General features: G+C 43.1%; 3 protein-coding genes and 1 long non-coding RNA gene across 4 annotated transcripts; all 4 read left to right on the top strand.

Annotated features, from left to right (window-relative positions):
- Positions 1-956: 956 nt before the first annotated feature.
- LOC118944719 (uncharacterized) lies at positions 957-2,992 on the top strand. The gene is made up of 5 exons (XM_036965217.2): positions 957-1,114; positions 2,182-2,304; positions 2,480-2,501; positions 2,638-2,726; positions 2,828-2,992. The coding sequence occupies exons 1-5, from the start codon at positions 986-988 to the stop codon at positions 2,942-2,944; spliced, it is 480 nt and encodes a 159-aa protein (XP_036821112.2). The 5' UTR covers positions 957-985; the 3' UTR covers positions 2,945-2,992.
- A 394-nt stretch (positions 2,993-3,386) lies between these two features.
- LOC149971201 (uncharacterized) lies at positions 3,387-4,310 on the top strand. Its single transcript, XR_016492601.1, has 3 exons — positions 3,387-3,916; positions 4,024-4,114; positions 4,200-4,310. It is a non-coding gene; the product is annotated as an uncharacterized LOC149971201 (long non-coding RNA).
- Positions 4,311-6,222: 1,912 nt separating this feature from the next.
- On the top strand, positions 6,223-18,747 carry LOC118944734 (uncharacterized). The gene is made up of 14 exons (XM_090223443.1): positions 6,223-6,257; positions 7,110-7,227; positions 15,968-16,156; positions 16,332-16,353; positions 16,490-16,578; positions 16,680-16,757; positions 17,051-17,149; positions 17,239-17,317; positions 17,479-17,537; positions 17,729-17,768; positions 17,876-17,966; positions 18,052-18,094; positions 18,266-18,301; positions 18,733-18,747. Exons 1-14 carry the CDS (start codon positions 6,223-6,225, stop codon positions 18,745-18,747), a joined length of 993 nt encoding a protein of 330 aa, XP_090079569.1.
- Positions 18,748-20,877: 2,130 nt separating this feature from the next.
- LOC118944783 (uncharacterized) lies at positions 20,878-26,272 on the top strand. Its single transcript, XM_090223442.1, has 14 exons — positions 20,878-20,895; positions 21,018-21,206; positions 21,382-21,403; positions 21,540-21,628; positions 21,730-21,807; positions 22,101-22,199; positions 22,289-22,367; positions 22,523-22,587; positions 22,779-22,818; positions 22,926-23,016; positions 23,102-23,144; positions 23,316-23,351; positions 25,092-25,159; positions 26,013-26,272. The coding sequence occupies exons 1-14, from the start codon at positions 20,878-20,880 to the stop codon at positions 26,164-26,166; spliced, it is 1,071 nt and encodes a 356-aa protein (XP_090079568.1). The 3' UTR covers positions 26,167-26,272.
- The last annotated feature ends 978 nt before the right edge of the window (positions 26,273-27,250 follow it).

Raw genomic sequence — 27,250 nt, 5'->3', positions numbered from 1 at the left:
AAGAACATTTTCCCAACACATTAGATTTGCGCAGGGTAAATACTCATGATAATGGCAGAAAACACAATCGCTGGGGCGGCAGCGTAGCCTAGTGGACTAGTTGGACTAGTAACCGGAAGGTTGCAAGTTCAAACCCCCGAGCTGACAAGGTAAAAATCTGTCGTTCTGCCCCTGAACAGGCAGTTAACCCACTGTTCCTAGGCCGTCATTGAAAATAAGAATTTGTTCTTAACCTTGCCTAGTTAAATAAAGGTTAAAAAAAAAAAATGTAATTAAAACTAAATGTGGGGAAGCGAATGACTAAATATATATCCTATAGGGAAATAAGAAGTAGACCTAATAATTTAAGTGAAATTCAACTATGTGCTTAAGTAACGACGGAGACTCACTGAGTCACACAGTATAATTGTATTTTTTTAATGAGTTGGGTGTTTCCAAACTAAAACTAACTAGCTAAACTAAATTAAATTAGGGATGTGGGATTAGGCTACTTTCTAAGATCAACTGTTGAAGAGCTAAACCAAAATATCTTAGATATATACTTTATATTCTGTAGGCCTATTCCCTGATGTTTTTTTTAAAATTAGGCTAGTGTTATGATCTCTTAGGGTTTTGAATATGAGTAAATTACTAAATAATAGTGTTTTAGGCCCTAAACTCTGCCTTTATTCGTTATTTTTGTATGATAATTATGAATTGTGATAACTATGATACAATAGTTGGTGCGTCAGCTTGTCAATCAAGAGCCTAACATTCCTTGACAATGGGTTTAATTTTATCATCTGTGTCAACACAGTTTGAGATTATTTTGACCCGTAGGCCTGCCATCCATTTCAATGCGGATCTGCGCTTTGCTGGAAGAAAAAACCCATGTCGGACCTCGCAACAGTAACTAAGGGGTGCGGCTTGACAATGTCTCTATTATGATGTCACAAAGCATGCAGTTAAAAAATAGAGTCTTGTGTATTTTGGTTCAGTCATCGATATGGATGTGTATCAAGAAGTAGGTGTACCGGAGTTTGGTGCTCCTTGGCCCGCCATGACGATGCCCGAACAAGGAGTGATTGGCCAATTTACCATTTTCTTCGCGCTTTTTCTTGGAGGACTAAAGGATGTAGGCCTGAGTACAAAACTAGACAAGGACATTTCCTGAACATAATGTTTGTAGTATTGAAGTAGGCTAATAATGGTAGAAGTGTGAAGGGCTTGTGGCTGGTGTAGTCTATGGAGCTTAATGCAAATATGAAATGGCTTTAGTTGAAAGAGTAGTTAAATAGCAGTGGTGGAAAAAGTACCCAATTGTCCTACATAAAAGTTAAGATACCTTAATAGAAAATCAAGTAAAAGTGAAAGTCAGCCAGTAAAATACGACTTAAATAAAAGTCTAAAGGTATTTGGTTTTAAATATACTGTAATGAAACGGCAGGGAGCAGGTCTTCGAGCCCCAGGTCCAGTGCCGCAAAAGCCTGCTCGAGCGGCAGAATCGATTTCCGCGCTTATAAACCAAGGGTCGTTACACAACTCCCTCCTTTCAAAGAGCGCGTCCTCGCGCTAGCTTGTGACTCTAGGTCTTACAGGAACGCGCTCACCGGCCAAGCACACGCACTGTCGTGTATGCAAGGTCCGATCACTTCTGACACCAATGTAATGTGACCTTCGAGCCCGCGGTCCGGCGCGCTATCGACTGTGCCGCAAAAGCATGTTCGAGCGGCATCGTCGATTTCGGCTGAAAACCCAGGGTCGTTACACTACTGAAGTATCAAAAGTAAATGTAGCCTATAAATAATTTCAAATTCCATGTATTAACAAAACCAGAAGGCACAATTTTCTTTTTTTAATTTACGGATAGCCAGGAGCACACTCCCACACTTTTACAAAAAAAGTGTGTGTGTTTTGTGAGTCCGCCATCAGAGGCAGTAAGGATGACCAGGGCTGTTCTCTTGATAAGTGCGTGAATTGGAAAATTTTCCTGTCCTGCTAAGCATTCAAAATGTAACAAGTACTACTTGAGTAGTTTTTGGGGGGATTTGTACTTTATTAAGGTACTTTACACCACTGGTAAATAGTACCCACAGAGATCCTTTATGGTAATCTACCTTTCTACCTCATTGACAGTCCATTCCATCTGATGTGAATTCCATAATAAATGGTAATGTGACATTTGTTTGTTTGTTTGTCCAGTTTCTCTTCTCTCTAGAAGAGGAATGGTTTGGAGCAACCCATCCTGGAGTGGGATGGCAGCTCACTCTCCCTGCTGCCCTGATTGTTCTTGGTGTGATATTACTATGGAGGACCGTCCTTGCGGTAAACTTTTTGTATTATTACCATGTTACAACCATTTTCATACACTTCAATTACCTATGGAAATGAAAGGAATTGAGGGAAAGGCTCATTTTGCAGTTTGATTGATCTTCTAATGATGTATGATGTAGTCCATGTTTGAACGTTGTTCTCATTGCCTTGTCTCTGTTTCTCATAGATCAAAAGCAGGCTACGTCTATGTGAGTTTTCCTACCTTTCATTAAGTAGCTCAGATGAGGAGAAGAAAGCTTTTGTACTTACATTTTATACCGTAGATTTAGCTCCTTAGTCATGCCTGAACCAAGACTAATTTCATATTCCCATCTGTATCGCCAGTGACTGAGACACAGCTAAACGTGAAACTCGCCCAGCTATCGAAAAAGAAATGCGACATAATGATTAAATTGTCTGAAATGGAGACACTGGTACGTTTCAGAAGATAAGTCAGACCTGGGACATTCTGGACTTGAATAACATACTTTTCCATGATAATTGTAACTTATGTTCTAAATCTGGTTGGCTTTAGTTGAAGGACTATGACGCGCCAGTGAAAAGGTTGCGGGCATGCCTGCAGTCCTCTCAGGAGGATAGTCAGGAGCTGGAGGTAAGCAGTCAGAGAACTATTATTCCTCAACCCCTTTAACTAGTTTCCCTGCCCTCTACAGTGTATGACCAATGTGTCATCAGGTCTAATGGACTGACATTGACTAATGTTTAGTTTCTGGAAATGTATGGAGTTGTATAGGTGCAAAGTCAAAAAACTACCGGTCTACCGGTGAAAATGTATTTGAACTATTAACTCACGGTCAAAGTATAGTCCATTCATCAATTTGTTTAATTGTCATGGTCAGATGTTTATCACACAGTTAACATTGAGCCCATCTCTTTTATCCCAAGGATATGAAGAAACAATGGAACATCAGAGCTGGAGAAATGGAGGCATTTCATCTCCAGCTCCAGGAGCGTGCTGAACGCATACAGAAACTGAAAGCTGTTGTAAGTCCATTACTGCTCAATCAAACTCACTGGTTTGGTATGATGATAAAGAGCTATCTTAATGGGGTTTATGTTATGGCTCCCAACAGTGGGGACCGATGGAACCACTTAAAGAGAATCACAGTGGGGATGCCAGGATCCCTAGTGCCACCGACACCCAATCTACCGGTGAGTAAATCACACAGTTTGATCTGCGTGTAGAAAGTTTGCAAACTGTTTATCGACCTACTAAGCTTACTTGTCAGGATTGTTCGAGGGTAGAACCATGCAGGGTTATCTACAACTAAATGTGCATTAATCTGTTGATCAAATACCCATCTTAGTTACAGATATCAAGAGTGAGGAAAACATTGAGATCGAGGTCACTGTGATGAAGAATGCAACCTTAGTAAGTTAATGTATAGTCTTGTGTAAGCTAGGAGACATTTGGTTAAGTTACTGAAATAAGTAGATGAAAAGAATGGGTGTGATTACAGAAAGGACCCTCTTTTCAGTTTACCCCAAAACTGTAAATACTATAATATTTTACAATGGATCAGTTGTTTGCTCTAGCACTTAAAAATGCAGAATCTTCTACAGATCAACACCACACTGGAGGAGGTGAACAGGGGTCTTCGGGGTAGGCTATGTTACAAACACACAACATATGTCTCACCAGCCAGAATCACTTTGTTCTGTATTGATATGTTCTTTACTTTACATGTATATCTGTTTACTTTGCAACAGACAAAAATTGTCAGCTTGAAGAGAAGAATGTCGCTCTACATCAAAAACTCCACAGCACTGAGAAGATGTATAGACAGACTCTAAACGAGCTGTAAGTGGATTTTGATATTAGTTTGATCATATTAGGATTTGTTCTCATTCACATGACATGCACATTGGTGTTTGTCTTTTCACAGGACCAAAGCCCTGATTCAAGGCAAACATGAGGAAAAGCAACATGTAAGTAAGCCTAAGACAGCCTGCCAAATACTGATCCATAACCGCTCAATAGTAAGCTAAACTACGAAGTACTTAAACCAAACCATAAGCCCCAGTATCAACACTCGTATTGGGTCACGTGATAGGATGTCTTTGCACACATTTCTAACGCAATTTTTGTTCTCTCTTCAGATTGAAACGCTACAAGAGAAAATCCAGACCATATCTGTAAGTAGAACATTCACTTTAAAGTTAGCTACTGTAGTTGCACTAAGGTGTTATTAGCTACGTTTTGCTAGTTACTCTGTGTCTTGCTGTACACTAAGATATACAGTGTTGCTTGAATGTATGTGAACCCTACAGGACTGTTCATTATTTTGCTATAAAATCAACATATAAAATCCTTATCCAAACCCCAATTCATAAGAAAAACATTCCACGTAAGTTACAGAAACCAAAAAATGATGATATATTTTCATTGTTTATTTAACAAGAGGTTTATTTAACAGAAACTCAGATTTGATGTGTGCAAAATACATGAACTCCTTCAGTCAATCGCTTGTGGCACCTCCATTAGCAGCGATAGTAAACGTCTCCTATATCCAGTAATCAGTTTCTGACATCTGTTTTGAGGGATTTTTTCCCACTCCCCCTTACAGAACTCAGCCAATTGAGTGAGGTTTGAGGGGTGTCTGGCATGAACTTCCTGTTTCAGGTCCTGCCACAGCATCTCGATTGGATTTAGGTCAGGACTTGGACTTGGCCAATCCAAAACACAAATGTTCTTTCTCGTGAGCCATTCTTTGGTAGATTTGCTTGAGTACTTTGGGTCGTTGTCTTGTTTGAAGCCACATTTTCGACCCAGCTTCAGCTCCTTGACTGATGGCCTGATGCTCTGTTCAAGAATCTCCTGGTATACCTCAGAATCCATGGTTCCCTTGATGATGTGGAGTAATCCGGATCCAGATGAGGAAAAGCAGCCCCAGATCTTAACAATCCCAGCACCATGCTTGACTGTTGGGATAAGGTTATTTTGGTGGTGGGCAGTGTTGGGTTTTTGCCAAACATGGAGGTGATGATTGTGGCCAAAAAGGGCAATTATTTTATTAATCGATCCAGAGAATGGACTTCCAGAAACATTCAGGTTTGTACAGGTGGTCTCTGTCAAATTTAAGACGGGCAGTTTGGTTATTTTTTGACAGCAGAGGCTTCTTCCTAGAAACCCCCCCATGAATGGCATTTGGATTCAGTGTTTTTATTATTGAAGCTTGCACAGTTACCGGAGATGCAACAAGGGAGGTCTGCAAATCTCTAGATGTTATGTTTGGGTTTGCTTTTACCTGATTTATTATTGTTCTTGTGGCTCTTGGGGATATTTTGGAAGGGCGCCCACTTCTAGGCCGACTTGCTGTCATGTTAAATGCTCTCCATTTATAAATGCCTCACAGTGGACTGAGCTCAAATCTTTTAAAGAGGATTTTATAGCCTTCTCCCAGACTGATGTGCTCTCACTACCCTCGTCCTGATGTCCTCTGAGATCTCCTTTCCTCTTGGCATGGTGTGCTTTGCATTCACCTGGATGGGTAACACCAAACTGACCAGGTTTCTTATCTCTATTATCATAGTCCCACCCAAACTCTGTCCTAACGATCTCTCCTTTTATTGGTTCATTTGGTACCCAATTATGTACCCACCTTATTCGACATACTTACTGATTTAACCAATGCAACTTGGTGTTCAATTATTTTTGAACCTGCAATAATTCCTTTAAAAACAAAACATTCTACTACACGCATGATTTCTTCTTCACCAACATATGGTATTGGTAAATATTAACCTGTTATGTCAGATCAAAAAGACTGATTCTGATTCAATTAAGATTTTAATGTAAAAACTACAATATATCTGTAATTGCACAAGAGGATCACATACTTTCAAGTAGTACTGTAATTCGTTTATTGTCTTTAGCGGAGAGCCTCTGCTGCTGAGCATGCTCTGGCCATGGAGAATAATGAGGCAGCGCTACTCCGCCAGAGGTGAGTCCAACAGTCAATGAATTCTATTGAAATATATTACTGTCGGAGGCATGTCGAGTGCTAAAACTCGACTGGACCATGCCACGGTTTCGTCGGGTTCTAGTCACTACTCGACGTCTGTCCGTGTTCTTCCTCTCAGTCTTCATCCACCTACCTCTCTCCCTAGCCTCTACTTCCTACTACAGCAGGAGATCGGTCTCCTTTAAAAACGAAAGAAAAAAACATTATTGATGAGTGTACATCTGAATTATGTCCTATAGAAAGGAATTTCATCCCATCCTTAACCCTAAAACGTAATTTACATTCTATGACACTAAACGCTACAAACACAACCCCTTATTGTGGTCAGTTGAGTGCTTATGCCACGCTCACGTGCTCGTCGGAACTTCCTACTTTCTAGGAAATACGACTGTTTCATTCATGTGCTTTTTGGTTGGAATAATTATCCAACCAATACAATTTTAGCTAGCTTGATAAACTAGCTGACGTTGCTCATAATTTCGTTAGCTAGCATCCTTAACATTGACAATATGGCCAAACTAGCTACATTATCAAATGGCAAATGTCGCCTAATTATAAATTTTGACAGGGTTGTAGTTGTCAAAAATGTATTTGCTGTCATCTTTTGGTTGAAACGGTAAAAGGTCAGAGGTGAAACTTCACAACTCGGCAACAGCTTTTCTCAGTTTCCCACTTGTAATTCTGATTTGGAGGGCCGTTCAAGGGAAACTTCCTAGTTTGAATTCGGAATTTTCGATAACTATTATAGCACGTGAACGTGGCATTAGTCAAGATCTATCCTGTTAGGGACAATTTGGGCAGTCCTCTCTAAGAACTGTGATTCCTTTCTAGGATTTTTCAATTAACCTCTAAGAAGCTGAAAATAGGAAAACCTGGGTTCCTGATCAAGACCATCCCCAAGCCCCCAAAAACAACCAAGACCAACAAACCCTTCTTGAAGACCTGCAAAGTTCTGAAAGCTTTCAAAGCACTACTCAAGATATGAAGGCAATGCATACAATTGTACATTTGGTACAATTATTCTCAGGACACGGGGTGAGGCAGAGTACAATAAATAAATCCAGATGCCTTATTCCATCAAACAACTGCAAGAAGTCTTCTTTAAAATCAACCAAGCTAAATTGGACACGTGTTTTATGTCATTTATATGGTAGGTCTCATTAGATATCATCCAACTCTTTAAAAATGCCTTTGTATGCAGATTTCTGCTCTGTTGCCATTAGGTAAGATACAACTCCATGGGGCTTACCTGCCAAGACCTCCATGGAAGCCACATATCCCATCAATTACCAAAGCCAAATGGTAGGCTTATGATGAAGTCTATTTTCTAGGTCTCCAGGGCTATTTTGGCGACGGGAAAACCCCACGCGAAGGTCGATTTGTCCTCACTTTGCAACCCAGACTCTCTTTAGGGACCTGAGCTGTCCAAGAAACCAAAACATCTGGACATTTTCAAAGCCGTAGATGGTTCACTTGAATGCTTTGAGCAGAAGCACGAGTAGGACAAGAGTGGACGAATAGATGTCCATTCAGCGAGACACGCAAATTAGCCTACAAAGAAAGGGAAATGCAGAACAAATGCTCTTTCTCGTTAGGGTTGCGGGTGTAAACTTATCTTGGAGGATTATATACGGGTAAATTAACGTATTTAAATATTTCACTCAAGTACGAGAAGAACGAGAACAACATTTCCCCAACACATTAGATTTGTGCAGGGTAAATACTCATGATAATGGCCAATTTATTTGATTAAAACCAGATGTATAAGCCTACTTTGGGGAAATTAATGACTAAATATATATCCTATAGGGAAATAAGAAGGAGAGCCAACAATATAAGTGAAATTCAACAACGTGCTTTAGTAACGATGGTGTAACGGCTGTCGTTGGTGGAAGAAGGTGAGGACCCAGGTGCAGCGTGGTAAGTGTTCATCTTTTTATTTTGAACTGAACACTGAATTATAAAACAACAAAGAGAATGAACGAAACCGAAACAGTTCTGTCTGGTGCAGACACAAAAAACAGAAAACAACTACCCACAAAACATAGGTAGCCTGTTTTCCCACTAAGTATGGTTCTCAATCAGAGACAATGATCGACAGCTGCCTCTGATTGGGAACCATACCAGGCCAAACATAGAAATACAAAACCTAGAACAAAAACAAAGAATGCCCACTCCAACTCACACCCCGACCACACTAAAACAGAGACATAAAAAAGGAACTTAGGTCAGGACGTGACAGACGGAGACTCACTGAGTCTGCTTCGTCACTCAGTATAATAAGTGTTTGACTTAAATCCATAAAGGCATCCATTGGGTTTAACATAAAAACTGAAGTTAATTGCCTGTTAAAGAAGGCAGGTTTAAATACAGATGCTCTGGTGTCTGGTCCCTAACGTATTGTTAGGCCTATACATTTGATTCCTATCTGATGTGTGTTCATACCACTCAAGATTTTATGTTGAGCACTTGTAGGCTTATGTTACTGAGTTGGTTGTTGGAAATACATGTGTATGCAGTTAAGAATAAACATATTTAGACCTACCTGTTATTCATTTGCATGGGAGGGTTGTGTATAGGCGATGACAATTTCTTTAAAAATAAATAATTGTATTTTTTTAATGAATTGAGTGTTTCCAAACTAAAACTAACTAACTAAACTAAATTAAATTTGGGATGTGGGATTAGGCTACTGTCTAAGATCAACTGTTGAAGAGCTAAACCAAAATATCTTAGATAGGCTACTTTATATTCTGTAAGCCTATTCCCTGATGTTTTAGAAATTAGGCTAGTGTTATGATTCTCTTATGGTTTTGAATATGAGTAAATGACTAAATAATAAAGTTTTTTAGACCCTAAACTTTGCCTTTATTTGTTATTTTTGTAATCAGAACCTTCAGCTGCTGGCTAAAGAATTGTGATAATTAGGCCTATGATACAATAGTTGGTGGGTCAGCTTGTCAATCAAGAGCCTAACATTCCTTGACAATGGGTTTAATTTTATCATCAGTGTCAACACAGTTTGAGATAATTTTGACCCGTAGGCCTTCCACCCATTTCAATGCGGAAATGCGCTTTGCTGGAAGAAAAAACCCATGTCGGACCTCGCAACAGTAACCAAGGGGTGCGGCTTGACAATGTCTCTATTATGATGTCACAAAGCATGCAGTTAAAAAATAGAGTCTTGTGTGTTTTGGTTCAGTCATCGATATGGATGTGTATCAAGAAGTAGGTGTACCGGAGTTTGGTGCTCCTTGGCCCGCCATGACGATACCCGAACAAGGAGTGATTGGCCAATTTACCATTTTCTGTCATGTATTGTCATGTTGTGTCTTTCTGTCCTTTCCTTTCACCCTGTCTCCCTCTGCTGGTCGTATTAGGTTACCTTTTCTCCCCCGCTTTCCCCCAGCTGTTCCTTGTCTCCTCTGACTACCTCATCCACCCCTTTTCCCACCTGTTCCCTTTTTCCCTCTGATTAGGTCCCTATATCTCTCTCTGTTTCTGCTCCTGTCTTTGTCGGATTCTTGTTTGTTGTGTTTCATGCCTGAACCAGACTATCGTCATGTTTGCTGTAACCTTGTCCTGTCCTGTCGGAATCTGCCGGTCTATCTGAGCCTACCTATGTTTGGTTATTAAAGAAGCTCTGTTTAAGTTAATTCGCTTTTGGGTCCTCATTCACTCACCTTAACAGAAGAATCCGACCAAGAATGGACCCAGCGACTTCGGATCCTCTCCACTCAGCCGTCGGGATCCAGGGAGCGATGCTAGGCAGACACGAGCAGGAATTGTCTGCTGCTCGACATGCCGTTGAGACCCTGGCCACCCAAGTCTCCAACCTCACAGAACAGGTTCACCATCTCCGCCTCGATCCACCGGCCACTTCCAGGGCTTTCGAATCTCCGGAGCCCAGAATCAATAACCCGCCGTGTTACTCTGGGGAGCCCACTGAATGCCGCTCGTTCCTCACCCAGTGTGATATTGTGTTTTCTCTCCAGCCCAACACTTACGCCAGGAGCACTGCTCGTGTCGCCTACGTCATATCTCTCCTTACTGGACGGGCTCGTGAGTGGGGCACGGCAATCTGGGAGGCAAGGGCTGAGTGTACTAACCAGTATCAGGACTTTAAGGAGGAGATGATACGGGTTTTTGATCGATCTGTTTTTGGGGAGGAGGCTTCCAGGGCCCTGTCTTCCCTATGTCAAGGCAATCGATCCATAACAGACTACTCTATTGAGTTTCGCACTCTTGCTGCCTCCAGTGGCTGGAACGAGCCGGCCTTGCTCGCTCGTCTTCTGGAGGGTCTCCGCGCAGAGGTAAAGGATGAGATTCTCTCCCGGGAGGTTCCTTCCAGCGTGGATTCCTTGATTGAACTCGCTATTCGCATTGAGCGACGGGTTGATCTTCGTCACCGAGCTCGTGGAAAGGAGCTCGCGCTCTCCGTTGCCCTCCTCTCCGCATCACTACCATCTTCCTCTGCCGGCTCGGGAGCTGAGCCTATGCAGCTGGGAGGTATCCGCATCTCGACTAAGGAGAGGGAACGGAGAATCACCAACCGCCTCTGTCTCTATTGCGGTTCTGCTGGTCATTTTGTCACTTCATGTCCAGTAAAAGCCAGAGCTCATCAGTAAGCGGAGGGCTACTGGTGAGCGCTACTACTCCTGTCTCTCCTTCAAGATCCTGCACTACCTTGTCGGTCCATCTACGCTGGACCGGTTCGTCAGCTTCCTGCAGTGCCTTAATAGACTCTGGGGCGGAGGGCTGTTTTATGGACGAGACCTGGGCTCGGGAACATGACATTCCTCTCAGACAGTTAAGGGAGTCCACGGCCTTGTTCGCCCTGGATGGTAGTCCTCTCCCCAGGATTCAGCGTGAGACGCTACCTTTAACCCTCACTGTTTCTGGTAATCATAGCGAAACCATTTCTTTTTTAATTTTTCGTTCACCTTTTACACCTGTTGTTTTGGGCCATCCCTGGCTAGTTTGTCATAATCCTTCCATTAATTGGTCTAGTAATTCTATCCTCTCCTGGAACGTCTCTTGTCATGTGAAATGTTTAATGTCTGCTATCCCTCCTGTTTCCTCTGTCTCTTCTTCACAGGAGGAGCCTGGTGATTTGACAGGGGTGCCGGAGGAATATCACGATCTGCGCACGGTGTTCAGTCGGTCCAGGGCCACCTCTCTTCCTCCACACCGGTCGTATGATTGTAGTATTGATCTCCTTCCGGGAACCACTCCCCCCCGGGGTAGACTATACTCTCTGTCGGCTCCCGAACGTAAGGCTCTCGAGGATTATTTGTCTGTAGCTCTTGACGCCGGTACCATAGTCCCCTCCTCCTCTCCCGCCGGAGCGGGGTTTTTTTTTGTCAAGAAGAAGGACGGGTCTCTGCGCCCCTGCATAGATTATCGAGGGCTGAATGACATAACAGTGAAGAATCGTTATCCGCTTCCTCTTATGTCTTCAGCCTTCGAGATCCTGCAGGGAGCCAGGTTTTTCACTAAGTTGGACCTTCGTAACGCTTACCATCTCGTGCGCATCAGGGAGGGGGACGAGTGGAAGACGGCGTTTAACACTCCGTTAGGGCACTTTGAATACCGGGTTCTTCCTTTCGGCCTCGCTAACGCTCCAGCTGTCTTTCAGGCATTAGTCAATGATGTCCTGAGAGACATGCTGAACATCTTTGTTTTCGTTTACCTTGACGATATCCTGATTTTTTTCACCGTCACTCCAGATTCATGTTCAGCACGTTCGACGTGTCCTCCAGCGCCTTTTAGAGAATTGTCTTTTTGTGAAGGCTGAGAAGTGCACTTTTCATGCCTCCTCCGTCACATTTCTCGGTTCTGTTATTTCCGCTGAAGGCATTAAGATGGATCCCGCTAAGGTCCAAGCTGTCATTGATTGGCCCGCCCCTAAGTCACGCATCGAGCTGCAGCGCTTTCTCGGCTTCGCGAACTTCTATCGTCGTTTCATCCGTAATTTCGGTCAGGTGGCAGCTCCTCTCACAGCCCTTACTTCTGTCAAGACGTGCTTTAAGTGGTCCGTTTCCGCCCAGGGAGCTTTTGATCTCCTCAAGAATCGTTTTACATCCGCTCCTATCCTTGTTACACCTGACGTCTCTAGACAGTTCGTTGTCGAGGTTGACGCGTCAGAGGTGGGCGTGGGAGCCATTCTTTCTCAGCGCTCCCTCTCTGACGACAAGGTCCACCCATGCGCGTATTTTTCTCATCGCCTGTCGCCGTCGGAACGTAACTATGATGTGGGAAACCGCGAACTGCTCGCCATCCGGTTAGCCCTAGGCGAATGGCGACAGTGGTTGGAGGGGGCGACCGTTCCTTTTGTCGTTTGGACTGACCATAGGAACCTTGAGTACATCCGTTCTGCCAAACGACTTAATGCGCGTCAGGCGCGTTGGGCGCTGTTTTTCGCTCGTTTCGAGTTCGTGATTTCTTATCGTCCGGGCTCTAAGAACACCAAGCCTGATGCTTTGTCTCGTCTCTTCAGTTCTTCAGTAGCCTCCACTGACCCCGAGGGGATTCTCCCTGAGGGGCGTGTTGTCGGGTTGACTGTCTGGGGAATTGAGAGGCAGGTAAAGCAAGCGCTCACTCACACTCCGTCGCCGCGCGCTTGTCCTAGGAACCTTCTTTTCGTTCCCGTTCCTACTCGTCTGGCCGTTCTTCAGTGGGCTCACTCTGCCAAGTTAGCCGGCCACCCTGGCGTTCGGGGTACGCTTGCTTCCATTCGCCAGCGTTTTTGGTGGCCCACCCGGGAGCATGACACGCGTCGTTTCGTGGCTGCTTGTTCGGTCTGCGCGCAGACTAAGTCCGGTAACTCTCCTCCTGCCGGCCGTCTCAGGCCGCTTCCCATTCCCTCTCGACCGTGGTCTCACATCGCCTTAGATTTTGTCACCGGACTGCCTTCGTCAGCGGGGAAGACTGTTATTCTTACGGTTGTCGATAGGTTCTCTAAGGCGGCTCATTTCATTCCCCTTGCTAAGCTTCCTTCTGCTAAAGAGACGGCACAAATCATCATCGAGAATGTTTTCAGAATTCATGGCCTTCCGTCAGACGTCGTTTCGGACAGAGGTCCGCAATTCACGTCTCAATTTTGGAGGGAGTTTTGCCGTTTGATTGGGGCTTCCGTCAGTCTCTCTTCCGGCTTTCACCCCCAGTCTAACGGTCAAGCAGAACGGGCCAATCAGACTATTGGTCGCATCTTACGCAGTCTTTCTTTTCGCAACCCTGCGTCTTGGTCAGAACAGCTCCCCTGGGCAGAATACGCCCACAACTCGCTTCCTTCGTCTGCGACCGGGCTATCTCCTTTTCAGAGTAGCCTCGGGTACCAGCCTCCGCTGTTCTCATCTCAGTTCGCCGAGTCCAGCGTCCCCTCCGCTCAGGCTTTTGTCCAACGTTGCGAGCGCACCTGGAAGAGGGTCAGGTCTGCACTTTGCCGTTATAGGACGCAGACTGTGAGAGCTGCTAATAAGCGTAGAACTAAGAGTCCTAGATATTGTCGCGGTCAGAGAGTTTGGCTCTCCACTCAGAACCTTCCCCTTAAGACGGCTTCTCGCAAGTTGACCCCGCGGTTCATTGGTCCGTTCCGTATTTCTCGGGTCATTAATCCTGTCGCAGTTCGACTTCTTCTTCCGCGATACCTTCGTCGCGTCCACCCGGTCTTCCATGTCTCCTGTATCAAGCCCGTTCTTCGCGCCCCCGCTCGTCTTCCCCCCCCCCCCCCATCCTTGTCGAGGGCGCACCCATCTACAGGGTCCGCAGGATTTTGGACATGCGTCCTCGGGGCCGTGGTCACCAGTACCTCGTAGATTGGGAGGGGTACGGTCCTGAGGAGAGGAGTTGGGTTCCCTCTCGGGACGTGCTGGACCGTGCGCTGATCGAGGATTTCCTCCGTTGCCGCCAGGTTTCCTCCTCGAGTGCGCCAGGAGGCGCTCGGTGAGTGGGGGGGGTACTGTCATGTATTGTCATGTTGTGTCTTTCTGTCCTTTCCTTTCACCCTGTCTCCCTCTGCTGGTCGTATTAGGTTACCTTTTCTCCCCCGCTTTCCCCCAGCTGTTCCTTGTCTCCTCTGACTACCTCATCCACCCCTTTTCCCACCTGTTCCCTTTTTCCCTCTGATTAGGTCCCTATATCTCTCTCTGTTTCTGCTCCTGTCTTTGTCGGATTCTTGTTTGTTGTGTTTCATGCCTGAACCAGACTATCGTCATGTTTGCTGTAACCTTGTCCTGTCCTGTCGGAATCTGCCGGTCTATCTGAGCCTACCTATGTTTGGTTATTAAAGAAGCTCTGTTTAAGTTAATTCGCTTTTGGGTCCTCATTCACTCACCTTAACATTTTCTTCGCGCTTTTTCTTGGAGGACTAAAGGATGTAGGCCTGAGTACAAAACTAGACAAGGACATTTCCTGAACATAATGTGTGCCTGCTTGTAGTATTGAAGTAGGCTAATAATGGTAGAAGTGTGAAGGGCTTGTGGCTGGTGTAGTCTATGGAGCTTAATGCAAATATGAAATGGCTTTGGTTGAAAGAGTAGTTAAATAGCAGTGGTGGAAAAAGTACCCAATTGTCCTACATAAAAGTTAAGATACCTTAATAGAAAATCAAGTAAAAGTGAAAATCACCCAGTAAAATACGACTTAAATAAAAGTCTAAAGGTATTTGGTTTTAAATATACTGTAATGAAACGGCAGGGAGCAGGTCTTCGAGCCCGAGGTCCGGCGCGCTATCGACTGTGCAGCAAAAGCATGCTCGAGCGGCAGAATCGATTTCCGCGCTTATAAACCCAGGGTTGTTACACTACTCCTACCTTTCAAAGAGCGCGTCCTCTCGCTAGCTTGGGACTCTAGGTCTTACAGGAACGCGCTCACCGGCCAAGCACACGCACTGTCGTGTATGCAAGGTCCGATCACTTCTGACACCAATGTAATGAAACAGGCAGGAGCAAGTCTCGAACCCTCGACATTCGAGCCCGCGGTCCGGCGCGCTATCTACTGCCACAAAAACATGTTCGAGTGGCATCGTCGATTTCCGATGAAAACCCAGGGTCGTTACACTACTGAAGTATAAAAAGTAAATGTAGCCTATAAATAATTTCAAATTCCATGTATTAACAAAACCAGAAGGCACAATGTTCTTGTTGTTTTAATTTACGGATAGCCAGGAGCACACTCCCACACTTTTACAAACAAAGTGTGTGTGTTTTGTGAGTCCGCCATCAGAGGCTGTAAGGATGACCAGGGCTGTTCTCTTGATAAGTGCGTGAATGTCCTGCTAAGCATTCAAAATGTAACAAGTACTTTTGGGTGTCAGGGAAGATGTATGAAATGAAAAGTACATTATTTAGGGCCTCCCCATTGGCACAGCGATCTAAGCATCACTACAGCCTGGGGTTCGATACCAGGCTGTGTCATTACCGGCCGTGCCCGGGAGTCCCATAAGGTGGTTCACATTTGGCCCAACAGGTTAGTGCAGTGTTTTGGGGAGGCTTAATTTGGCACATCTCGCTATCTAGCCTGCAGGCTGACCTCGGTTGTCAGTTGAACATGTTGGTGCAGCTAAAAGTAAAAGTACTACTTGAGTAGTTTTTGGTGAGATTTGTACTTTATTAAGGTACTTTACACCACTGGTAAATAGTACCCACAGAGATCCTTTATGGTAATCTACCTTTCTACCTCATTGACAGTCCATTCCATCTGATGTGAATTCCATAATAAATGGTAATGTGACATTTGTTTGTTTGTTTGTCCAGTTTCTCTTCTCTCTAGAAGAGGAATGGTTTGGAGCAACCCATCCTGGAGTGGGATGGCAGCTCACTCTCCCTGCTGCCCTGATTGTTCTTGGTGTGATATTACTATGGAGGACCGTCCTTGCGGTAAACTTTTTGTATTATTACCATGTTACAACCATTTTCATACACTTCAATTACCTATGGAAATGAAAGGAATTGAGGGAAAGGCTCATTTTGCAGTTTGATTGATCTTCTAATGATGTATGATGTAGTCCATGTTTGAACGTTGTTCTCATTGCCTTGTCTCTGTTTCTCATAGATCAAAAGCAGGCTACGTCTATGTGAGTTTTCCTACCTTTCATTAAGTAGCTCAGATGAGGAGAAGAAAGCTTTTGTACTTACATTTTATACCGTAGATTTAGCTCCTTAGTCATGCCTGAACCAAGACTAATTTCATATTCCCATCTGTATCGCCAGTGACTGAGACACAGCTAAACGTGAAACTCGCCCAGCTATCGAAAAAGAAATGCGACATAATGATTAAATTGTCTGAAATGGAGACACTGGTACGTTTCAGAAGATAAGTCAGACCTGGGACATTCTGGACTTGAATAACATACTTTTCCATGATAATTGTAACTTATGTTCTAAATCTGGTTGGCTTTAGTTGAAGGACTATGACGCGCCAGTGAAAAGGTTGCGGGCATGCCTGCAGTCCTCTCAGGAGGATAGTCAGGAGCTGGAGGTAAGCAGTCAGAGAACTATTATTCCTCAACCCCTTTAACTAGTTTCCCTGCCCTCTACAGTGTATGACCAATGTGTCATCAGGTCTAATGGACTGACATTGACTAATGTTTAGTTTCTGGAAATGTATGGAGTTGTATAGGTGCAAAGTCAAAAAACTACCGGTCTACCGGTGAAAATGTATTTGAACTATTAACTCACGGTCAAAGTATAGTCCATTCATCAATTTGTTTAATTGTCATGGTCAGATGTTTATCACACAGTTAACATTGAGCCCATCTCTTTTATCCCAAGGATATGAAGAAACAATGGAACATCAGAGCTGGAGAAATGGAGGCATTTCATCTCCAGCTCCAGGAGCGTGCTGAACGCATACAGAAACTGAAAGCTGTTGTAAGTCCATTACTGCTCAATCAAACTCACTGGTTTGGTATGATGATAAAGAGCTATCTTAATGGGGTTTATGTTATGGCTCCCAACAGTGGGGACCGATGGAACCACTTAAAGAGAATCACAGTGGGGATGCCAGGATCCCTAGTGCCACCGACACCCAATCTACCGGTGAGTAAATCACACAGTTTGATCTGTGTGTAGAAAGTTTGCAAACTGTTTATCGACCTACTAAGCTTACTTGTCAGGATTGTTCGAGGGTAGAACCATGCAGGGTTATCTACAACTAAATGTGCATTAATCTGTTGATCAAATACCCATCTTAGTTACAGATATCAAGAGTGAGGAAAACATTGAGATCGAGGTCACTGTGATGAAGAATGCAACCTTAGTAAGTTAATGTATAGTCTTGTGTAAGCTAGGAGACATTTGGTTAAGTTACTGAAATAAGTAGATGAAAAGAATGGGTGTGATTACAGAAAGGACCCTCTTTTCAGTTTACCCCAAAACTGTAAATACTATAATATTTTACAATGGATCAGTTGTTTGCTCTAGCACTTAAAAATGCAGAATCTTCTACAGATCAACACCACACTGGAGGAGGTGAACAGGGGTCTTCGGGGTAGGCTATGTTACAAACACACAACATATGTCTCACCAGCCAGAATCACTTTGTTCTGTATTGATATGTTCTTTACTTTACATGTATATCTGTTTACTTTGCAACAGACAAAAATTGTCAGCTTGAAGAGAAGAATGTCGCTCTACATCAAAAACTCCACAGCACTGAGAAGATGTATAGACAGACTCTAAACGAGCTGTAAGTGGATTTTGATATTAGTTTGATCATATTAGGATTTGTTCTCATTCACATGACATGCACATTGGTGTTTGTCTTTTCACAGGACCAAAGCCCTGATTCAAGGCAAACATGAGGAAAAGCAACATGTAAGTAAGCCTAAGACAGCCTGCCAAATACTGATCCATAACCGCTCAATAGTAAGCTAAACTACGAAGTACTTAAACCAAACCATAAGCCCCAGTATCAACACTCGTATTGGGTCACGTGATAGGATGTCTTTGCACACATTTCTAACGCAATTTTTGTTCTCTCTTCAGATTGAAACGCTACAAGAGAAAATCCAGACCATATCTGTAAGTAGAACATTCACTTTAAAGTTAGCTACTGTAGTTGCACTAAGGTGTTATTAGCTACGTTTTGCTAGTTACTCTGTGTCTTGCTGTACACTAAGATATACAGTGTTGCTTGAATGTATGTGAACCCTACAGGACTGTTCATTATTTTGCTATAAAATCAACATATAAAATCCTTATCCAAACCCCAATTCATAAGAAAAACATTCCACGTAAGTTACAGAAACCAAAAAATGATGATATATTTTCATTGTTTATTTAACAAGAGGTTTATTTAACAGAAACTCAGATTTGATGTGTGCAAAATACATGAACTCCTTCAGTCAATCGCTTGTGGCACCTCCATTAGCAGCGATAGTAAACGTCTCCTATATCCAGTAATCAGTTTCTGACATCTGTTTTGAGGGATTTTTTCCCACTCCCCCTTACAGAACTCAGCCAATTGAGTGAGGTTTGAGGGGTGTCTGGCATGAACTTCCTGTTTCAGGTCCTGCCACAGCATCTCGATTGGATTTAGGTCAGGACTTGGACTTGGCCAATCCAAAACACAAATGTTCTTTCTCGTGAGCCATTCTTTGGTAGATTTGCTTGAGTACTTTGGGTCGTTGTCTTGTTTGAAGCCACATTTTCGACCCAACTTCAGCTCCTTGACTGATGGCCTGATGCTCTGTTCAAGAATCTCCTGGTATACCTCAGAATCCATGGTTCCCTTGATGATGTGGAGTAATCCGGATCCAGATGAGGAAAAGCAGCCCCAGATCTTAAGAATCCCAGCACCATGCTTGACTGTTGGGATAAGGTTTTGGACATGCGTCCTCGGGGCCGTGGTCACCAGTACCTCGTAGATTGGGAGGGGTACGGTCCTGAGGAGAGGAGTTGGGTTCCCTCTCGGGACGTGCTGGACCGTGCGCTGATCGAGGATTTCCTCCGTTGCCGCCAGGTTTCCTCCTCGAGTGCGCCAGGAGGCGCTCGGTGAGTGGGGGGGTACTGTCATGTATTGTCATGTTGTGTCTTTCTGTCCTTTCCTTTCACCCTGTCTCCCTCTGCTGGTCGTATTAGGTTACCTTTTCTCCCCCGCTTTCCCCCAGCTGTTCCTTGTCTCCTCTGACTACCTCATCCACCCCTTTTCCCACCTGTTCCCTTTTTCCCTCTGATTAGGTCCCTATATCTCTCTCTGTTTCTGCTCCTGTCTTTGTCGGATTCTTGTTTGTTGTGTTTCATGCCTGAACCAGACTATCGTCATGTTTGCTGTAACCTTGTCCTGTCCTGTCGGAATCTGCCGGTCTATCTGAGCCTACCTATGTTTGGTTATTAAAGAAGCTCTGTTTAAGTTAATTCGCTTTTGGGTCCTCATTCACTCACCTTAACATTTTCTTCGCGCTTTTTCTTGGAGGACTAAAGGATGTAGGCCTGAGTACAAAACTAGACAAGGACATTTCCTGAACATAATGTGTGCCTGCTTGTAGTATTGAAGTAGGCTAATAATGGTAGAAGTGTGAAGGGCTTGTGGCTGGTGTAGTCTATGGAGCTTAATGCAAATATGAAATGGCTTTGGTTGAAAGAGTAGTTAAATAGCAGTGGTGGAAAAAGTACCCAATTGTCCTACATAAAAGTTAAGATACCTTAATAGAAAATCAAGTAAAAGTGAAAATCACCCAGTAAAATACGACTTAAATAAAAGTCTAAAGGTATTTGGTTTTAAATATACTGTAATGAAACGGCAGGGAGCAGGTCTTCGAGCCCGAGGTCCGGCGCGCTATCGACTGTGCAGCAAAAGCATGCTCGAGCGGCAGAATCGATTTCCGCGCTTATAAACCCAGGGTTGTTACACTACTCCTACCTTTCAAAGAGCGCGTCCTCTCGCTAGCTTGGGACTCTAGGTCTTACAGGAACGCGCTCACCGGCCAAGCACACGCACTGTCGTGTATGCAAGGTCCGATCACTTCTGACACCAATGTAATGAAACAGGCAGGAGCAAGTCTCGAACCCTCGACATTCGAGCCCGCGGTCCGGCGCGCTATCTACTGCCACAAAAACATGTTCGAGTGGCATCGTCGATTTCCGATGAAAACCCAGGGTCGTTACACTACTGAAGTATAAAAAGTAAATGTAGCCTATAAATAATTTCAAATTCCATGTATTAACAAAACCAGAAGGCACAATGTTCTTGTTGTTTTAATTTACGGATAGCCAGGAGCACACTCCCACACTTTTACAAACAAAGTGTGTGTGTTTTGTGAGTCCGCCATCAGAGGCTGTAAGGATGACCAGGGCTGTTCTCTTGATAAGTGCGTGAATGTCCTGCTAAGCATTCAAAATGTAACAAGTACTTTTGGGTGTCAGGGAAGATGTATGAAATGAAAAGTACATTATTTAGGGCCTCCCCATTGGCACAGCGATCTAAGCATCACTACAGCCTGGGGTTCGATACCAGGCTGTGTCATTACCGGCCGTGCCCGGGAGTCCCATAAGGTGGTTCACATTTGGCCCAACAGGTTAGTGCAGTGTTTTGGGGAGGCTTAATTTGGCACATCTCGCTATCTAGCCTGCAGGCTGACCTCGGTTGTCAGTTGAACATGTTGGTGCAGCTAAAAGTAAAAGTACTACTTGAGTAGTTTTTGGTGAGATTTGTACTTTATTAAGGTACTTTACACCACTGGTAAATAGTACCCACAGAGATCCTTTATGGTAATCTACCTTTCTACCTCATTGACAGTCCATTCCATCTGATGTGAATTCCATAATAAATGGTAATGTGACATTTGTTTGTTTGTTTGTCCAGTTTCTCTTCTCTCTAGAAGAGGAATGGTTTGGAGCAACCCATCCTGGAGTGGGATGGCAGCTCACTCTCCCTGCTGCCCTGATTGTTCTTGGTGTGATATTACTATGGAGGACCGTCCTTGCGGTAAACTTTTTGTATTATTACCATGTTACAACCATTTTCATACACTTCAATTACCTATGGAAATGAAAGGAATTGAGGGAAAGGCTCATTTTGCAGTTTGATTGATCTTCTAATGATGTATGATGTAGTCCATGTTTGAACGTTGTTCTCATTGCCTTGTCTCTGTTTCTCATAGATCAAAAGCAGGCTACGTCTATGTGAGTTTTCCTACCTTTCATTAAGTAGCTCAGATGAGGAGAAGAAAGCTTTTGTACTTACATTTTATACCGTAGATTTAGCTCCTTAGTCATGCCTGAACCAAGACTAATTTCATATTCCCATCTGTATCGCCAGTGACTGAGACACAGCTAAACGTGAAACTCGCCCAGCTATCGAAAAAGAAATGCGACATAATGATTAAATTGTCTGAAATGGAGACACTGGTACGTTTCAGAAGATAAGTCAGACCTGGGACATTCTGGACTTGAATAACATACTTTTCCATGATAATTGTAACTTATGTTCTAAATCTGGTTGGCTTTAGTTGAAGGACTATGACGCGCCAGTGAAAAGGTTGCGGGCATGCCTGCAGTCCTCTCAGGAGGATAGTCAGGAGCTGGAGGTAAGCAGTCAGAGAACTATTATTCCTCAACCCCTTTAACTAGTTTCCCTGCCCTCTACAGTGTATGACCAATGTGTCATCAGGTCTAATGGACTGACATTGACTAATGTTTAGTTTCTGGAAATGTATGGAGTTGTATAGGTGCAAAGTCAAAAAACTACCGGTCTACCGGTGAAAATGTATTTGAACTATTAACTCACGGTCAAAGTATAGTCCATTCATCAATTTGTTTAATTGTCATGGTCAGATGTTTATCACACAGTTAACATTGAGCCCATCTCTTTTATCCCAAGGATATGAAGAAACAATGGAACATCAGAGCTGGAGAAATGGAGGCATTTCATCTCCAGCTCCAGGAGCGTGCTGAACGCATACAGAAACTGAAAGCTGTTGTAAGTCCATTACTGCTCAATCAAACTCACTGGTTTGGTATGATGATAAAGAGCTATCTTAATGGGGTTTATGTTATGGCTCCCAACAGTGGGGACCGATGGAACCACTTAAAGAGAATCACAGTGGGGATGCCAGGATCCCTAGTGCCACCGACACCCAATCTACCGGTGAGTAAATCACACAGTTTGATCTGCGTGTAGAAAGTTTGCAAACTGTTTATCGACCTACTAAGTTTACTTGTCAGGATTGTTCGAGGGTAGAACCATGCAGGGTTATCTACAACTAAATGTGCATTAATCTGTTGATCAAATACCCATCTTAGTTACAGATATCAAGAGTGAGGAAAACATTGAGATCGAGGTCACTGTGATGAAGAATGCAACCTTAGTAAGTTAATGTATAGTCTTGTGTAAGCTAGGAGACATTTGGTTAAGTTACTGAAATAAGTAGATGAAAAGAATGGGTGTGATTACAGAAAGGACCCTCTTTTCAGTTTACCCCAAAACTGTAAATACTATAATATTTTACAATGGATCAGTTGTTTGCTCTAGCACTTAAAAATGCAGAATCTTCTACAGATCAACACCACACTGGAGGAGGTGAACAGGGGTCTTCGGGGTAGGCTATGTTACAAACACACAACATATGTCTCACCAGCCAGAATCACTTTGTTCTGTATTGATATGTTCTTTACTTTACATGTATATCTGTTTACTTTGCAACAGACAAAAATTGTCAGCTTGAAGAGAAGAATGTCGCTCTACATCAAAAACTCCACAGCACTGAGAAGATGTATAGACAGACTCTAAACGAGCTGTAAGTGGATTTTGATATTAGTTTGATCATATTAGGATTTGTTCTCATTCACATGACATGCACATTGGTGTTTGTCTTTTCACAGGACCAAAGCCCTGATTCAAGGCAAACATGAGGAAAAGCAACATGTAAGTAAGCCTAAGACAGCCTGCCAAATACTGATCCATAACCGCTCAATAGTAAGCTAAACTACGAAGTACTTAAACCAAACCATAAGCCCCAGTATCAACACTCGTATTGGGTCACGTGATAGGATGTCTTTGCACACATTTCTAACGCAATTTTTGTTCTCTCTTCAGATTGAAACGCTACAAGAGAAAATCCAGACCATATCTGTAAGTAGAACATTCACTTTAAAGTTAGCTACTGTAGTTGCACTAAGGTGTTATTAGCTACGTTTTGCTAGTTACTCTGTGTCTTGCTGTACACTAAGATATACAGTGTTGCTTGAATGTATGTGAACCCTACAGGACTGTTCATTATTTTGCTATAAAATCAACATATAAAATCCTTATCCAAACCCCAATTCATAAGAAAAACATTCCACGTAAGTTACAGAAACCAAAAAATGATGATATATTTTCATTGTTTATTTAACAAGAGGTTTATTTAACAGAAACTCAGATTTGATGTGTGCAAAATACATGAACTCCTTCAGTCAATCGCTTGTGGCACCTCCATTAGCAGCGATAGTAAACGTCTCCTATATCCAGTAATCAGTTTCTGACATCTGTTTTGAGGGATTTTTTCCCACTCCCCCTTACAGAACTCAGCCAATTGAGTGAGGTTTGAGGGGTGTCTGGCATGAACTTCCTGTTTCAGGTCCTGCCACAGCATCTCGATTGGATTTAGGTCAGGACTTGGACTTGGCCAATCCAAAACACAAATGTTCTTTCTCGTGAGCCATTCTTTGGTAGATTTGCTTGAGTACTTTGGGTCGTTGTCTTGTTTGAAGCCACATTTTCGACCCAGCTTCAGCTCCTTGACTGATGGCCTGATGCTCTGTTCAAGAATCTCCTGGTATACCTCAGAATCCATGGTTCCCTTGATGATGTGGAGTAATCCGGATCCAGATGAGGAAAAGCAGCCCCAGATCTTAACAATCCCAGCACCATGCTTGACTGTTGGGATAAGGTTATTTTGGTGGTGGGCAGTGTTGGGTTTTTGCCAAACATGGAGGTGATGATTGTGGCCAAAAAGGGCAATTTTTTTATTAATCGATCCAGAGAATGGACTTCCAGAAACATTCAGGTTTGTACAGGTGGTCTCTGTCAAATTTAAGACGGGCAGTTTGGTTATTTTTTGACAGCAGAGGCTTCTTCCTAGAAACCCCCCCATGAATGGCATTTGGATTCAGTGTTTTTATTATTGAAGCTTGCACAGTTACCGGAGATGCAACAAGGGAGGTCTGCAAATCTCTAGATGTTATGTTTGGGTTTGCTTTTACCTGATTTATTATTGTTCTTGTGGCTCTTGGGGATATTTTGGAAGGGCGTCCACTTCTAGGCCGACTTGCTGTCATGTTAAATGCTGTCCATTTATAAATGCCTCACAGTGGACTGAGCTCAAATCTTTTAAAGAGGATTTTATAGCCTTCTCCCAGACTGATGTGCTCTCACTACCCTCGTCCTGATGTCCTCTGAGATCTCCTTTCCTCTTGGCATGGTGTGCTTTGCATTCACCTGGATGGGTAACACCAAACTGACCAGGTTTCTTATTTCTATTATCATAGTCCCACCCAAACTCTGTCCTAACGATCTCTCCTTTTATTGGTTCATTTGGTACCCAATTATGTACCCACCTTATTCAACATACTTACTGATTTAACCAATGCAACTTGGTGTTCAATTATTTTTGAACCTGCAATAATTCCTTTAAAAACAAAACATTCTACTACACGCATGATTTCTTCTTCACCAACATATGGTATTGGTAAATATTAACCTGTTATGTCAGATCAAAAAGACTGATTCTGATTCAATTAAGATTTTAATGTAAAAACTACAATATATCTGTAATTGCACAAGGGGATCACATACTTTCAAGTAGTACTGTAATTCGTTTATTGTCTTTAGCGGAGAGCCTCTGCTGCTGAGCATGCTCTGGCCATGGAGAAGAATGAGGCAGCGCTACTCCGCCAGAGGTGAGTCCAACAGTCAATGAATTCTATTGAAATATATTACTGTCGGAGGCATGTCGAGTGCTAAAACTCGACTGGACCATGCCACGGTTTCGTCGGGTTCTAGTCACTACTCGACGTCTGTCCGTGTTCTTCCTCTCAGTCTTCATCCACCTACCTCTCTCCCTAGCCTCTACTTCCTACTACAGCAGGAGATCGGTCTCCTTTAAAAACGAAAGAAAAAAACATTATTGATGAGTGTACATCTGAATTGTGTCCTATAGAAGGGAATTTCATCCCATCCTTAACCCTAAAACGTAATTTACATTCTATGACACTAAAAGCTACAAACACAACCCCTTATTGTGGTCAGTTGAGTGCTTATGCCACGCTCTCGTGCTCGTCGGAACTTCCTACTTTCTAGGAAATACGACTGTTTCATTCATGTGCTTTTTGGTTGGAATAATTATCCAACCAATACGATTTTAGCTAGCTTGATAAACTAGCTGACTTTGCTCATAATTACGTTAGCTAGCATCCTTAACATTGACAATATGGCCAAACTAGCTACATTATCAAATGGCAAATGTCGCCTAATTATCAATTTTGACAGGGTTGTAGTTGTCAAAAACGTATTTGCTGTCATCTTTTGGTTGAAACGGTAAAAGGTCAGTGGTGAAACGTCACAACTCGGCAACAGCTTTTCTCAGTTTCCCACTTGTAATTCTGAATTGGAGGGTCGTTCAAGGGAACCTTCCTAGTTTGAATTCGGACATTTTCGATAACTAATATAGCACGTGAACGTGGCATTAGTCAAGATCTATCCTGTTAGGGACAATTTGGGCAGTCCTCTCTAAGAACTGTGATTTCTTTCTAGGATTTTTCAACTAACCTCAAAGAAGCTGAAAATAGGAAAGCCTGGGTTCCTGATCAAGACCACCCCCAAGCCCCCGAAAACAACCAAGACCAACAAACCCTTCTTGAAGACCTGCAAATTTCTGAAAGCTTTCAAAGCACTAATGAAGATATGAAGGCAATGCATACAATTGTACATTTTGTGCAATTATTCTCAGGACACGGGGTTAAGCAGAGTACAATAAATAAATCCAGATGCCTTATTCCATCAAACAACTGCAACACGTGTTTTATGTCATTTATATGGTAGGTCTCATTAGATATCATCCAACTCTTTAAAAATGCCTTTGTATGCAGATTTCTGCTCTGTTGCCATTAGGTAAGATACAACTCCATGGGGCTTACCTGCCAAGACCTCCATGGAAGCCACATATCCCATCAATTACCAAAGCCAAATGGTAGGCCTATGATGAAGTCTATTTTCTAGGTCTCCAGGGCTATTTTGGCGACGGGAAACCCCCACCTGAAGGTCGATTTGTCCTCACTTTGCAACCCAGACTCTCTTTAGGGACCTGAGCTGTTCAAGAAACCTAGACATCTTAACAGCTGTAGATGGTTCACTTGAGTGCTTTGCGCTGAAGCACGAAAATGACGAGTGGAAGAATAGATGTCCATTGGATAGCCGTGAACATATTGACATCGTGTTTTCACAAAGACTTAGGTCATGGGGCGGCAGGGTAGCCTAGTGGTTAGAGCATTGGACTAGGAACCAGAAGGTTGCAAGTTCAAAACCCCGAGCTGACAAGGTACTGTCCCTGAGCAGGCAGATAACCCACTGTTCCTAGGCCGTCATTGAAAATAAGAATTTGTTCTTAACAGACTTGCCTGGTTAAATAAAGGTTAAAAAAATGATTTGGACTTGTCAAATTTGAAGGCCTAATGCCATTTTTGGGTTTCTGTTTCCTTCCTGATAGCCAGCTAACATGATCATTTATGCAAAGTAGGGCTTGTATTGCTAAATAGTTCAATGCAAAAAATACCAGAAAGGCATATTGATCATATCCGACGATGGCTTGTATTCAATGTGGATATACAGTATAGTGCCCAACAATGTTGCAACCATGCTACAGGCGTTGTGTAGCCTGTTATGATAATGCTGCCTATAGAAGAAAAAAAAACAAAACATTAATGACTGACTAGCACTAGCCTATTCCACCACAATAGGTCGCTGTGTTACCATTTTTCCTCCCTTCCTTTCCC

Source organism: Oncorhynchus mykiss, chromosome 27, assembly GCF_057628025.1.
Source record: "Oncorhynchus mykiss isolate SJ-2025 chromosome 27, ASM5762802v1, whole genome shotgun sequence".
NCBI lineage: Eukaryota > Metazoa > Chordata > Actinopteri > Salmoniformes > Salmonidae > Oncorhynchus > Oncorhynchus mykiss.
The sequence above is the reverse complement of the archived record's forward strand: the minus strand, read 5'-3'. Positions and strand labels throughout refer to the sequence as shown.